The sequence below is a fragment of the Lissotriton helveticus genome, chromosome 6, assembly GCF_964261635.1.
Source record: "Lissotriton helveticus chromosome 6, aLisHel1.1, whole genome shotgun sequence".
NCBI lineage: Eukaryota > Metazoa > Chordata > Amphibia > Caudata > Salamandridae > Lissotriton > Lissotriton helveticus.
The window spans coordinates 148,516,300-148,530,592 of record NC_136067.1 but is presented as its reverse complement, the minus strand read 5'-3'; the positions used below and the strand labels follow the sequence as shown (position 1 = coordinate 148,530,592).

At 45.1% G+C, this 14,293-nt stretch overlaps 1 protein-coding gene across 1 annotated transcript in view; it reads right to left on the bottom strand.

The window, feature by feature from the left end:
• Nucleotides 1-14,293, bottom strand: part of PPP1CB (protein phosphatase 1 catalytic subunit beta) — a 297,580-nt gene that overhangs the window by 12,650 nt on the left and 270,637 nt on the right. The window contains exon 7 of the mRNA XM_078647507.1: nucleotides 12,177-12,311. Within this exon, the coding sequence (XP_078503633.1) occupies nucleotides 12,177-12,311 (135 nt within the window). The remainder of the gene's footprint in view (nucleotides 1-12,176; nucleotides 12,312-14,293) is intronic.

The window sequence follows — 14,293 nt, the reverse complement described above, 5'->3', positions numbered from 1 at the left end:
TAGAAAGACTTTTATAAATGTTGTTATTTATGCGGTTTGGATTATGAATTATTATTTTAGAATGTCTTTTATGATGCAGTATCGCAATAAAGAGTTTTTTGACTTGACTTGCATAACAACTACAGTCAGCATAACAAGTAATCCGTAGGTCATAAAAGGAGCTGTGTGAGAGACAGAGTAGCCTAGCCTTCCTCCCCTTGCACAGACACAGGATAATTATATATTAGAAGATCTCTAGGTGTTATCTGCAGAACCTGTACCTCTGTCTATAGATGGTAGTTGTACATCATAGGTGCGGTCATGGTCGACTCCCTGGAAAGGTCCCTCTCCAAATGTGTGCCACCTATAGTGTAGTTCCTATATTCACAATAGGATCTGCGCATTGGAATAATATAAACAGCAGTGTACACGTAGGACTGAGGTCGACTAGGTCTCTACTGACTATATTAGACTTAATTAGTTTTGCCAGCTAGCTCAGAGGTCACTAGAAACTTTCTCGAGTAAACAAGGAGGAGTTTAACTTCCCTGGATAGACAAGAAGGGATTAGCTTCTGACAACCATAAACATGACAACTTTGCTCCCTCAGAATAAGAGTGTATCTCTAGAGTCGTGTGAAAACAATAGACAGTTATTTCACTCAGTCAATCGTGCATACTTAGTTTCACCAGAGTGCAGAGAAATAGAGAGACGGGCGTTTTCAATAAAAGGTGTTATTTATTGAGCAGTCTTCTTTCTCATGCAAGAGAAATGAATTGCCACAATTGCAATACTTAACATAAAGTAAAGTGCATACAGTAAAAGGAGTATTATGAAAAATACTGTAAAAGCATTGATATGGTTTCTTAGCCATATGATACTTTAAAATGGATAAAATATATACATACATAAATACATTGACTAACGTACTCAACTGGTGCTTCTAATCTACGCCTACCCCGGTGTACCTGACCTAAGCCTAATACGTGGGAAGGAGTAAGTAAGTAGCAGTTTAAGTTAAGTTGGTTTTTGCCAAGGAATCTGAATCAAGAATTCTCTCAAGGGTTTAGTCAACTACGTACCTGGGTAATAGAAAGCAGGAGGTCTGGTATCTCTCTCTCAGGACTCGATATCCCAGCAACCCGCAAGGGCGACTGGAAACACCGGAGCTGGATTTTCTCGGCTGGAGAAAAAGACAGCGTCTTTCTCAGTGCGTCAAAAGGGAGGGGCGGCGTCCGTGGGCTCTCGCATCAGCTGGGCTCTCGGGCAAGTAAATAGCCGCTCTGCTCCAAACCACCGTGTGTTTGCTTAAGGCAACGTTGGTATATTTATACCTGAAAGGTGCCGGGTTTGACGTAAGGTTGGACATAAGACGTCAATAAAGATGTCACTAAGAACTGGCCGTTCTTACAGTGCTCACAGGAGTTCTTTCAGTGCTCACAGGAGTTCTAGGACAAATCAAAACAGAAGCATGGGGATTTCCCAGGTTGCTGGAGGTTTGGTTTGTTTAAAGAACGCGTTGTACTTTCTAGGAGTCTAGGGAAGTAGCCTTTCCGTATTTGGACTGTATGGGCTATTACTAAATATGGATATGATTCTTATGCCTTTATAAGGATATTATTTATTATAGCCATATAAGGGCATAAATCGAAAATATTGAATTAGGGTCCTAGATAGAAACACAACAGTATTCCTAAACAGCTGCATCTGTATGTTTTGTCTAGGTGTTAGGGCCTGACCAGAACCGAACAACAAGGGGCATTGTTGTTCAACCTTGTTGGCAATGTTCAGACAAATCCCAGCAACCTGCAAAGCGTGAACTCGACAGTGGGATCTCATGTGAAAATATCAAAAGAAGCATTTGCAAAATAAGCTTGCGTAGAAGCATGTGCAAAGCACGGACAGTCTGCAGTGTGCTCATGCTAACCTAGGCAAGCCTGGCTGAAGACGGCTGGAATGCCAGAAACCGGTCCTAGGAAGCTTGTTTCCGGTCCAGGGAAGGCATGGCTTGGCAGTTCGGGCTGGACTGTTCCCATGAGGCTGACTGATTTGCATATGGCCATGTCTGAACTAGGGTGGCAGAGTGGGCTAAAGAACGGTGATGGATTAAACCCAGATCTGTTGACTGGGTGGGTGTGAGTGTTTGATTGGTTCAGATGCTCCGTCCATCACCACCCCCTTTCGCTTTGTTCGCCATAAGTTGGCAGAGTATGCTCAGACGTGAGTCCCTTGCTCACTTTGCCACTGGATTCAAGCAAGCCTGGCTGAAGATGGCTGGAATGCCAGAAACCGGTCCTAGGAAGCTCGTTTCCGGTTCAGGGAAGGCATGGCTTGGCAGTTCGGGCTGGACTGTTCCCATGAGGCCCAGGGTCAGACTGATTTGCATATGGCCATGTCTGAACTGAGGTGGCAGAGTGGGCTAAAGAACAGTGATGGATTAAACCCAGATCTTTTGACTGGGTGTGAGTGTTTGATTGGTTCAGATGCTCCGTCCATCACCACCCCATTTTGTACAACCTAGGGAAGACGACATTGTCCCCGCGGGACACGTGACCGGGATTGTAGCATTTTCCATTTGAGTTTGTGGTTCCATGGACACTGGTAGCTGTGTTTTGATTGACGTGAAAACTGCTTACTACCTTGGGTAGGAATTGAGGATTAGTTCTGAGAACCAACTTGGCTTTGTGCATTTGTAGGTACGGCTCCTGTATAGTTAGTGCTTGCAGTCCAGTCAGCATGGCAATAAGGAATGCCGTTTTAGTGCGAGTGACTTGCGATCTGCTTTGTGCATCGGCTCAAACAGCTTTGTCATTAAGTGTATTAATACTGTGTTTACGTTTTAAATTGGTGCTAAAACTGATTTTGGCGGAGTGATTTGTTTTTTTTTTTACACAGTTTTATATAGAGCGAACTTTACGCGAATCGGATATCAGAGCACTTTACATAGCACCAGTTGCATTACATGAGGACACATTCAATTTTGTTTTGATCCCTCTAAGAACGTCTTCATTACTGGTTGCCAATAGATCTATTGTTGGCCTTCCCCAGGCCTTGAATATCCTCTCCAGTATTAGTTTCAGCTCCTATTCGAGTGAGCTGCTTTGTCTCCTTAGTCTGTCCGCCTCTGTGCTTTACTTCCCTGGTAGGTGAAAGGTGTGTAGAGAGATTATCTTTGATATTGCCCCAGTGCCATATTTCTTGGCCTAGTTTGCTTAGGGTGTATGATTTTGTGCCTCCCGGTTTGTTTAGGTAGAATATTGTTGTGTAGCCTGTTTGTATTCGCACAGTTCTTCCTGTGATCTGTGTTAGGATGGCTTTCAGGGCTAGAAACACTGCCTTCATTTCCTGGAACAGGATGTGCTTCAGCGCATCTATGTTGTTCCATTGTCCCCATACTTTCAGGTTCTCTGTGTGTGCTCCAACCCTTGTGGGATGCATCTGTTGTGATAATCACTGTTGTAGTTGGTGTCTTGAATGGCCCTTCTAAGGTCACTTGTCTTGATTTCCACCATTGTATCTCCCTTTGTATCCTTGCTGTGACAACCATTAAATCCTCCCAACTCCCTGAGGCTTGTGACGATTTGTTGCAGATCCATTCTTGGAAAAGTCATACGAGTCATCCATGTGTTATGAGTGGTATGCATGATGCCATCATGCCCATTAATTTCATGACTTTTCACTGTCAAACTGCCCCTTCTGGTATAGGGGCACTTGAGCTGTCATTGCATTTATCCCCCTTAGGAACAGGGTATGCTTGTACTGTCCTTTTGTTTTACGAAATGGCTTTGTCCTATCAATATGGTAGAGGAGAGCTCTTTTGACATCTAATATATGGAGAGCTCCTTCAGCAACTGTTTGAGGTTGGGAGAAGATTATTGGCAACTCAATAGACTGATTGAAATGGAATGGTGAAATGACTTTTGGAAGGAATTTGGGATTTGTCCTTCGAACTTATCCTGGGCGTAGTTCATGAAGTAGCGCTACGCGTAGCTACGCGAACTGCACTACGCGTAGCACTACGCGAACTGCGTAGTGCGCTGTTCGCGATGATTGCACAGTGCCGGATGCTTGTAAGCACTGTGCAATCACTGAAAACGGCATCTTGCACAGTGCCAGCTGTCTTTTACTGCCGAGAGTAGATTTTTACTCGAGCGGTAGCTTTCTCAACGCGGACTGGTAGTTTCTCATCTCGAGCATACGCGACCACTCGCAATGAGAAACCTGACCTCCCTGCGTTGAAAATCTCGCCGGGAGGTTTATTTTCCACGCTTGCGATCGGCAACTTGATGTTGCTGATCGCTAACTAGGAAAGAGTCTCGCCGGGATGTCATTTTGCTTGCTCGCTGTCGCCAACTTGACGTTGAGGACCGCAAGCAAAAAATGACCGCTGCACTACGCTACGCGTGTTTCGCATAGTTGCGAAGTAGCGCAAACTACGCAAGCGTAGTGCTTTGCCCAGGGTTACTTAGAACCACTTTGTTGTGATGGAGTTGCAAGAATGGTTCTTGAATTGTTAATGCCTGGATTTCACCAACTCTTCTGAGTGCAGTAATAGCAATTAAAAAGGCAACTTTCCATGAAAGAAATTGTGTTCACACTTATGTAAGGGTTTGAATGGAGGACCCACACGCCTAGTGAGAACAATGTTTAGATTCCATACAGGGGAGGGTGGTACCCTGGGAGGAATTATTCTTTTGAGGCCTTCCATGAAGGCTTTAATGGCAGGAACTCGAAATGACAGATGCTGTCTATTTTGAAGGTAAGCTGCTATAGCAGCAAGATGTAACCTGATTGAGGAGTATGCTAAATTACATTTTTGGAGATGTAACAAGTAGAATATGATGTTTTGGATGGAAACCTCTAGTGGGTTAATATTATTGTTGCAATATATAAAACCTTTTCTACTTGGCTGCATAGAATGCCCTGGTGGTGGGACGTCTAGCTTCTTTTATAACATTCAAGCAATCAGTAGGGCGATTAAGATAGCGAAAGTCTAAGACCTCAGGAGCCAAATTGCTAGGTTGAGCTGCATGGGGTCTGGATGCATGATCTCTCCATAGTTCGGTGTTAGCAGATGTGGATAGAGTTTTAGTTTGTGATGTGGTACCACTGAGAGTTCTAGTAGTGTGGTGTACCATGGTTGCCTTGCTAACGTTGGTGCAATGAGAATCAATGTGAGGAGTGTTGCTGTAGCTTTCGCACCACTTGGGAGAGGCGGAAAAGCGTACGCAAATTTGTCCGACCAACTCATCCATAGCGCATTGCCTTTGGACAATGGGTGTGGATACCTGGCGGCAAAGCTTGGGCATCTGGAGTTGAGGTGTGTGGCGACAGATCTATTTCTGGCTGTTCCCACTGTTGAAAGAAAGGTTGAAGAACTTGAGGATGAAGTTCCCACTTGTGAATCTGTTGGCTCTGACGACTTAACAGACACGCAACCTGATTGTGAACTCCTGGTAGATGTTGTGCTAATAGGAAGATCTTTTGAGGAATGGCCAACCGCCATATGCTCTGCGCGAGCCAGGAGAGCTGTAAGGAGTGTGTTCCTCCCTGTTTTTGGATGTAGTACATGGCTATCATTGTCGGTGTAGACTAGGACAGCTTTGTGTGATAGGTAATGTGTAAATGACTTTAGAGCTAGAAAAATGGCTAGCAACTCCAGATGGTTTATGTGGAGTAGCTTTTTTCTGTGGTGTCCATTTGCCCTGTACTGTGTGCTGTGCTAAATGAGCTCCCCAGAAGGTGAGGGATACGTCCGTGGTAAGCACTACTTGTGGAACTGGCTCTATGAACGGCCGTCCTTTTGAAAGGTTTTGGTGTTCCACCATTGCAGAGAACGATGGTCCGGCCGTCTACCACCACCAGATCTGTTAATTGACCTTGAGCCTGGTTCCATTGACCTGCTAAGCACTCTTGTAGGGGGTGCATTTGGAGTCTTGCGTGCAGTATTACGAAAATGCAAGACGCCATCATCCCAATTAGTTGCATGAACACTCGAGCTGGTAGGGAGGGTTGCAGTTGGAAGTTTTGTATGATAGCGTACATACCTTGGATTCTTGCTGGATTGGGGGATGCAAGTGCTTTGGAGGTATCTATTGTGGCACCCAGATACTGTTGAGATAGGGATGGTTGGAGATGTGACTTTTTATTTATTTATAGTGAACCAGAGTTTATGTAACAGGTGAATGGTCTGGTGTGTGCTGCACACACTGGTGGTATGACGTGGCTTTTATTAGCCAATCGTCGAGATATGGGAACAAATGGATGTTTTCCCTTTTCAAGTGTGCTGCTACTACTGCGAGACACTTTGTGAAAACTCGAGGTGCTGTAGTTACTCCGAAAGGGAGGACTTTGAACTGGTAATGCTGACCGTCCAGTACAAACCGAAAGTACTTTCTGTGAGCTTGGTGGATGGGAATGTGGAAGTAGGGGTCCTTTAGATCTAGGGTAGCGAGGAAGTCTCCTTGTTTTAACAGAGAAACAACCTGCTGTAATGTGACCATATGGAAGTGGTCTGACTGTATGTAAAGAATTAGGGGTCTCAAGTCTAGTATAGGTCTGAGGGAGTCGTCCTTTTTGGGGATAAGGAAATATAGGGAGTCAACTCCTGTGTTTTGATGGTGTACTGGAACTGGTTCTATTGCGTTTTTGTGCAGTAGAGTGGCAACTTCTTGTTTTAGAAGTGCGAGATGCTCTTGTGACATGGGACGCTGTCTGGGTGGTATTGTTGGAGGAGTGGAAGTGAGCTCTAGGCAATAACCTGACAACTATTTGTCTCACCCACCTGTCTGTTGTGATGGAGTTCCAGACAGGTAAGAACTGTTGTAATCTCCCCCGACAGGAGTGGAATGATCTGGGGGGAGAGGAGGGAAGTCACTGTTTGGGAGTGGAGGTAGTACGGTTGTTGTTACCTCTGCCTCTACCTTTAGTGTTGTTGCCTCTATATCCTCCTCTGTAATAACCTCTATTGTGAGAGGATTGGGTGGGTGCTTTGTAAGAAGAGGAGGAGGAGGAGGTATCTGTTGGAAAGTTTTTGGAGGCGCCCCTATAAGAGGAGCGACGAAAGGACGCCCTGGGAGTCTGAGTTTGTAAAGCTCCCATGGACTTTGCGGTGTCAATATCCTTTTTCATTATTTCTAGTGCTGTATCAACTTTAGGACCAAAAAGATGTTGCTGGTCAAAAGGTTGATTGAGAATACTGGTTTGTACCTCTGGTTTGAAACCAGAGATGCGCAGCCAGGCATGCCTACGTAAAAGTACCACGGTATTTATTTCTATTTATTGAGGCTGTATCAGCAGTATCCAAAGCACACCGGGTGAAAGTATTAGTAATGACCATACCTTCTTGTATTAAGTCAGAAGCCCTGGTTTTACATTTGTCTGGTAAATGTTGCATAAGGGTTTCAAGCTCATCATAGTGAGCCCTATCATACCTTACTAATAGAGCTTGGGTGTTGGCAATTCTCCAGACGTTGGCTGCCTGAGAAATCATGCGTTTACCTGAAGCATCTAGAAGTTTTGACTTTATCAGGGGGGTGGAGCATCCCCAGCTGTCTGTGAATTTGCTCTTTTTCTGGCCTTTGAGACTACTAAAAAGAGTCTAGTGGCAGCTGGCCTTTGATATATGCTGGGTCATTAGGAGCTGCTTTGTACTTTTTTCCCAACCTGGGATTAATTACCCTGGACCTGACAGGGTCTTCAAATACCCCAGGTACGTGCTTTAAAATCCCTTAAAGCATTGGTAGGATGGTTGCGTTTTTTTGTGATTGTAATAATGTGTCCATAAGGAAGTCGTCCTCTACTGGATCAGTGTGGAGGTCGACCCCATGAAAGGTTGCTGCTCTATGAATAAGTTGTGTAAACCCAATAGTGTCATCTGGAGGAGATGGCCTAGAAGGGTATGCATCATCTTGTGGGAGATCTGGGGCATCAGGTGCATTATAATCTTCCCAAGGATCATATGGTGGTTCTGGAATATTATTTGGGTCATCTAGTGGTTGGTCATCTTCTATCCCCCCTGAGTAATCATCCTCATCTACTGGTGTAGGGCTGTGTGGGCTGAATGTACAGGGGAAATATCAAGGTCTCTTTCTTCTGGAAGTGGTAAAGGTACCCTTATAGGAGAAGTTTGAGCAAGCTTTTTGAGGGGGACTGGAGGTGTGGTGGGGTGTCCTGCTTCCTTTTAGCAGGCGCAGTAATGACATGTCCAGTTTTTGGATGAATAAGAAGTCTTTTGTTTTGGATCTGGACAGAAGAGCTCTTATGTGGAAGCATCCTTCTTCGGCGCAGACTTTTCCTGCTTGGAGCAGAGTGGTATAGAAGTTTTTGCAGTGTATTACAGTCTTAGGAGCAGATTTTGGCCTCGAAGACTTGAGGTCGGAAGCTTTCTTTGGCTGTTGCTTTTTATTCGGATTGGATGTTTTCGGATCTGGAGTTTTTGGAGCCGAAACTCGTTTCGGTGCCGAAGTGTGTTTCGGTGCCGAAGTGTGTTTCGGTGCCGAAGTGAGTTTCGGTGCCGAAGTGTGTTTCGGTGCCGAAGTGTGTTTCGGTGCCGAAGTGTGTTTCGGTGCCGAAGTGTGTTTCGGTGCCGAAGTGTGTTTCGGTGCCGAAGTGTGTTTCGGTGCCGAAGTTTATTTTGGGTGCCGAAGTGGACTTTGGTTTGACTTGTTTCGGTACCGGAGTTGGCTTTGGTGCTGTAGTTTTCGTGGAACTTGGTTTCGATGCCGAGCTTGCTTTCGGCTTGACTGATTTGGGTACCGAGGTTAGTTTCAGTGCCAGAGTTAGTTTTGTCTTAAGTACTTTTTGTTTCTAGGGGCAGACAGGCTGACTCGAGCCCAAGTCGCCTAGAGGCTTTTTGGTAGTCTTCGTTGCCGAGTCGGAAGGTGGGGCATCAGAAGTTTGTGATTGAAGTGCACCTGGACCAGGAGGTGGACCCAAAGCCTGGCCTGGTGTGGGGGTGTGAACAGGGTCGACGTTTGTACTCGCGACCTGTTGACCAGCTGGAATGGGATCGTCATCGTCCGCTTGCTCTTTGGCTCCGGAAGCTGAATCCTCTGCTCCGGAAACGACGACTTGTTCCTGCTGTTCTTCTTTGGACTCTAGATCGATTGGAGTCTCTTCAACAATGAAGTCTGGTGCCGATGAAGAGAATTGTGCCATGACTTCGCGCTCGTCGGTACCTGATAGTTTTCTTAGACTGGAATGAAGCACAGGCCTGGCAATCTTGGCTCTCGTGCTCTTGGGACAAGCACAGATTGCACACCTCATGTAGATCAGTGTGGGGGAATTTGTGTGCACACTGAGGGCACTTCTTGAAGGGTGTTCTTTCCATGAGCCAAAGGCCCAATGGCACAGTTGGGCCCAAAGGACCACGGAATCAAGAAGTGCAGGCTTTTTTGACGTGAGTATGAAGGAAGTCACGATCGAAAACGATACAGACGGTAGAAATCAAAGAACGGGCATCGAAAGGAGATCGGTAACAGGACCGAGCGACAAACATATCCAAGCCCGATGGCGGAAAAAAACAATCTAAGGATGGAGTCGATGTCCATGCGCACTATGCTACAGAGGAGGAGTCATTTACCATACAAAGACTCTTCCAGGACAACAACAAAGTGAAATCATCCGGGGCCCACAACCAGATGGCGATCTATGCACTAGTGTGTGATCTGCAGCCCATATGCCTCGAACATACAGGTTCCCCTTGTTGGCCGCCATAAGTGTTTCCAGGAGGGAACAAGAGTTTCCCTTTTCTTCCTCGAGCTATACTCCACTGGTTTTAGCAGCCCTCTTAGGCTATTGTACATGGAGAGATAATCTGTTGGTGAATGCCTCAAAGGGTAATTGTTAGCTCCTACCTCAGGGGAATCAGTGTCGAAGTCGTTCCACGACTCTTCTTCAAACCCTCCTACCACTTCTGTCTCTTCTGGTATATAGAATTCTTCCTGGGGCTCTCATGTTGCACCAGCCTCGAAGACACTGTTCTTCTTTGACAAAGGTTTTGGTGGGATCCGAAATTCCCTTAAGGAGTTGTCAAACTTCTTTTTTTCCTCTTTAGGCGAGCACCCATTTCGACCTCGAGCCTTCACTTTTTCTTTACGACCTACTGCCCTCTTTGTTTAGTGTAGAGCATCGACGAAGGTCTCTTCTTGGGCGTCGACTGCTTTATGCCCTCCTTCACTCCCTCTTGTCTGGAAGGCTTTGACTGGGTCTTGCCTGCATCAGAATCCCAAGGTCGATACCTGTGGACCACTTTGGCTTTCGGCTGAGCTTCGGTCGATGTTTACTTAAGCACCAAAGTTGCCTTTACAAACTTTGTGTACGAGGGTTTAGGTTTGGTGCTTTTCTAAGGCTTGATTACCTTGTGGGCTCTCTTTTTGGCCTCGCTGATTTCTTTGCCGTCTGTTTTCTCTTGGCTTCTACCACATAAGCTTCGGCATCAGACTCTCCATAGTGTGCTGTTTCGGCATCAACATTGTCATAGATGCTGGACAGGCCTAGGTCCTTCGGATACCTGTGATCTCTGGCTGGCCATGGTGTAGTGCTCAAGTCTCCAAATTCGACGTACCCTTAGGGTCTTTGGTATGATTGCAGGGCAGGTCTCGCAGTCCTCAGGGAGACAGAGGTTACAGATCTCGTGGGGGTCTCTCCACGCAAACGTGTGGTGACAGAATTCAAAGGGGTTATTTCCATGTCCTTTACCTGCCCTCATTCTCCAAACATGTGGTTGGTTCCGGTAAGGTCTCACTGGGTAAGGGAGAGAAGGGTCCCCTAATCTCTCCTCATCCTTTCTTCGGAGTCTTCAGTGAGTTGGTAGATTTTTTTTAACTCGTTTTTTTTTTAAACTGTCGGAACTCCTACGTGGCTTCCAGACCAGACAGCAGAAAAATTAATCTGAAGATGGGCGCAGTCTGCCATCACACATGTGACATAATTAACAACAAGGGGTGGTGATGGACAGAGTCTCTGAATTAAGCAGAAAACTCTCACCCAGTCAAGAGATCAGGGCTAGATCCAACACCGTTTTTTAGCTCACTGCATCATCCCAGTTTCAGAACCTGGCTGTATGCAAATTAGTCTGTTCCTGTCCCAGTGCATGATGGGAACAGGGCAAACCAAACTACAAAGCCAATTCTTACACTGGAAAGGAAACAAGCTACCGGGGACCGGTTTCTGGCATTTCAGCCTCTTCGGCCCGGCTTGCTTGAATCCTGATGGTGCAGTGAGCAAGGGACTCATGTCTGAGCATACCCTTCCACGCTTAGGGTGGACAAAATAATTAACAACAAGGGGTGGTGATGGACAGAGTCTCTGAATTAAGCAGAAAACTCTCACCCAGTCAAGAGATCAGGGCTAGATCCAACACCGTTTTTTAGCTCACTGCATCATCCCAGTTTCAGAACCTGGCTGTATGCAAATTAGTCTGTTCCTGTCCCAGTGCATGATGGGAACAGGGCAAACCAAACTACAAAGCCAGGGAGACAGAGGTTACAGATCTCGTGGGGGTCTCTCCACGCAAACGTGTGGTGACAGAATTCAAAGGGGTTATTTCCATGTCCTTTACCTGCCCTCATTCTCCAAACATGTGGTTGGTTCCGGTAAGGTCTCACTGGGTAAGGGAGAGAAGGGTCCCCTAATCTCTCCTCATCCTTTCTTCGGAGTCTTCAGTGAGTTGGTAGATTTTTTTTAACTCGTTTTTTTTTTTAAACTGTCGGAACTCCTACGTGGCTTCCAGACCAGACAGCAGAAAAATTAATCTGAAGATGGGCGCAGTCTGCCATCACACATGTGACAGGCATTCCACCAAATCACAGTTTTCGCCCACGAAAACAAAAAAGGACAGTTCCAGACCCAAACACTAGATGGCGGAATAATGCACAGTATGCGTGTTCCAAAAAAGGATTCAGGCAGCAAAACAAGGTTTTGCACTTGTAAAGAAAACACAAAAGTTCTTGCAAAAGATTATCAGCCAAATCACTGACAACATTAAAAGACAATGACCAAGCTAGCCCTATCTGGAGAGCCTGAACAGTAATTTCCTTGTGAAGCCGAAGAGCTATGAAGCTGCTGCTTAGCAGCACCGAGTACTTAATGAAGGCATCAAATAAACATAACTCAGCATAAGTTCACTTTAAGAATTTTGCACACTCTTTCAGAACAGTTAATGCAAAGAAAAGTACAGGACTAAAATGTACCATACCTGAAAGGAGCACATCAGTGTTTCATCCACACTCATCATGCCTCCAGCGTTATCAAACTCGCCACAGTAATTTGGAGCTGAAAATAGGGTGACCAGCTGTCGTTTGGCAAAAAATTCATAGCCATCTTCAACCACCTGTAAATGTAAAAAAAAAAAAAACAGCTGATTACAATCAAGTATCACCTCTACATCAGGGGTAGAGTGCATGGAAGTGATTAGATTTCAGAGTCTGCTGCAGCAACGTGAGCTTTCTTTGCTGATTCAGGGTGGTAAAGTTCTAAGTAATCTGACCGGTTATGAAAATAGTTTTTGTTTGGCACAAATGTTTTCCAAATTAGCATGTGGAATTAACCACATCAACAGTCCTGCATAAAATAAATGTAGCCTGAAGTGTTCACTACAATGTGGGCCTGTAATATTCTTTCCTCAAGAGCTGTTTTTAGTTTGGAACAAACAAAGTTATTTCCTTGGGAGCAAATGCATTATGACATGACCCAGTCCTTGCATAAGACAAAAGGAAAATTCTACTTACTAGTATGCATCTGTTCTTGGCATGTAAAGCTGTAGATTTATATACTTGTGCATAGATCGCCATCTGGTGTTAGGCTTGGATGTTTGCACTTTGTTTTTGTCTTCGAAGAAGTCTTTGTAGTAACGAGATAGGCGACTCATCCTTCGGGTGACAGTGTGTATGGGCATCGACTCCACTTCAGATTGTTTTTCGCCATAAAGTGTGATGATGGAGTTCGTAAGAAATAGAAATGAGATGCCCATGTGTGATGTATCTAAGGAAGATAGTACTGCAACGGATAGAGGTATCCGGGGAGGCGGGTGGGCGTATATGAATCCACAGCTCTACATGCCAAGAACAGATGCATACTGGTAAGTAGCAATTTCCGTTCGAGGCATATGATCTGTAGATCATATACTTGTGCATGGACTGTACAGCAGTTATCTCCTTAGCGGTGGCTACCTTATCTGTTCAAGTGGTTTGAAAATGTTTTCTTAATGCAGCCTGGCCCACACGAGCTTTTTGTTTTGCTTGCACATCTACACAATAGTGTTTTGTCAAAGTGTGCGGCGTAGACCAAGTTGCTGCTTTGCAGATGTCATCTAGGGGAATGTTCCCTAAGAACGCCATAGAAGCCCCTCGTTTATGTGGGTAATATGCTCTAGGGGAAATGGTCAATGTGTGTTTGGCTTTAAGATAGCATATTTGGATGCATTTAACAATGCACCTTGCAATCCCCACTTTTGAAATGAGATTGCCCTTATAAGGTGGGGAGAAAGCCACAAAGAGTTGTTTAGTCTTTCTAAATGATTTTGTTCTTTCAATGTAGTAGTGTATTGCTCTTTTAACGTCTAGCGTGTGATGAGCCCGTTCTGCCACAGAGTCTGGTAGAGGGAAAAAAACAGAGTTCAACAGACTGGTTAAGGTGGAAGGCAGACACGACTTTAGGTAAAAATTTAGGGTTAGTTCTAAGAACCACTTTCTTATGATGGATTTGCAAAAATGGTTCTTGTATGGTTAATGACTGGAGTTCACCAACTCTTCTAGGAGATGTGATAGCAACTAGGAAGGCTACTTTCCAAGTGAGGAACTGTAATTTGCATTTGTGCAGAGGTTCAAATGGGGGAAGTCTGGTAAGGACAACATTTAGATTCCAAACGGGAGAGGGTGGAGCTCCGGGTGGAATTATTCTTTAAAGTCCTTCCATGAATGCTTTGATAGCGGGTACTCAAAACAAAAACAAGTGTCTGTTTTGGAGATAAGCTGCTATTGCAGCAAGATGTAGTCTTTTAGATATATATGCCAGGTTACATCATTGTAGGTGCAAGAGATAACCAATAATGTTCTGAATAGAAGTATCTAGAGGATTGATTTTGTGTGTTCAGTGAATCACAAATCGTTTCCACTTTGCTGCATAGCAGGCTCTGGTGGTAGGACGTCTAGCTTCTTTAATGATGTTCATGCAGTTTGGTGGGAGATTGAGATAGCCAAACTCTAAGACTTCAGGTGCCAGATCGCAAAGTTGAGTTGACTGGGATCTGGATGCCTCATCTCTCGATGGTTTTGAGTAAGAAGCTTGGGTGAGAGGCGTAGCTTTTGATGCGGA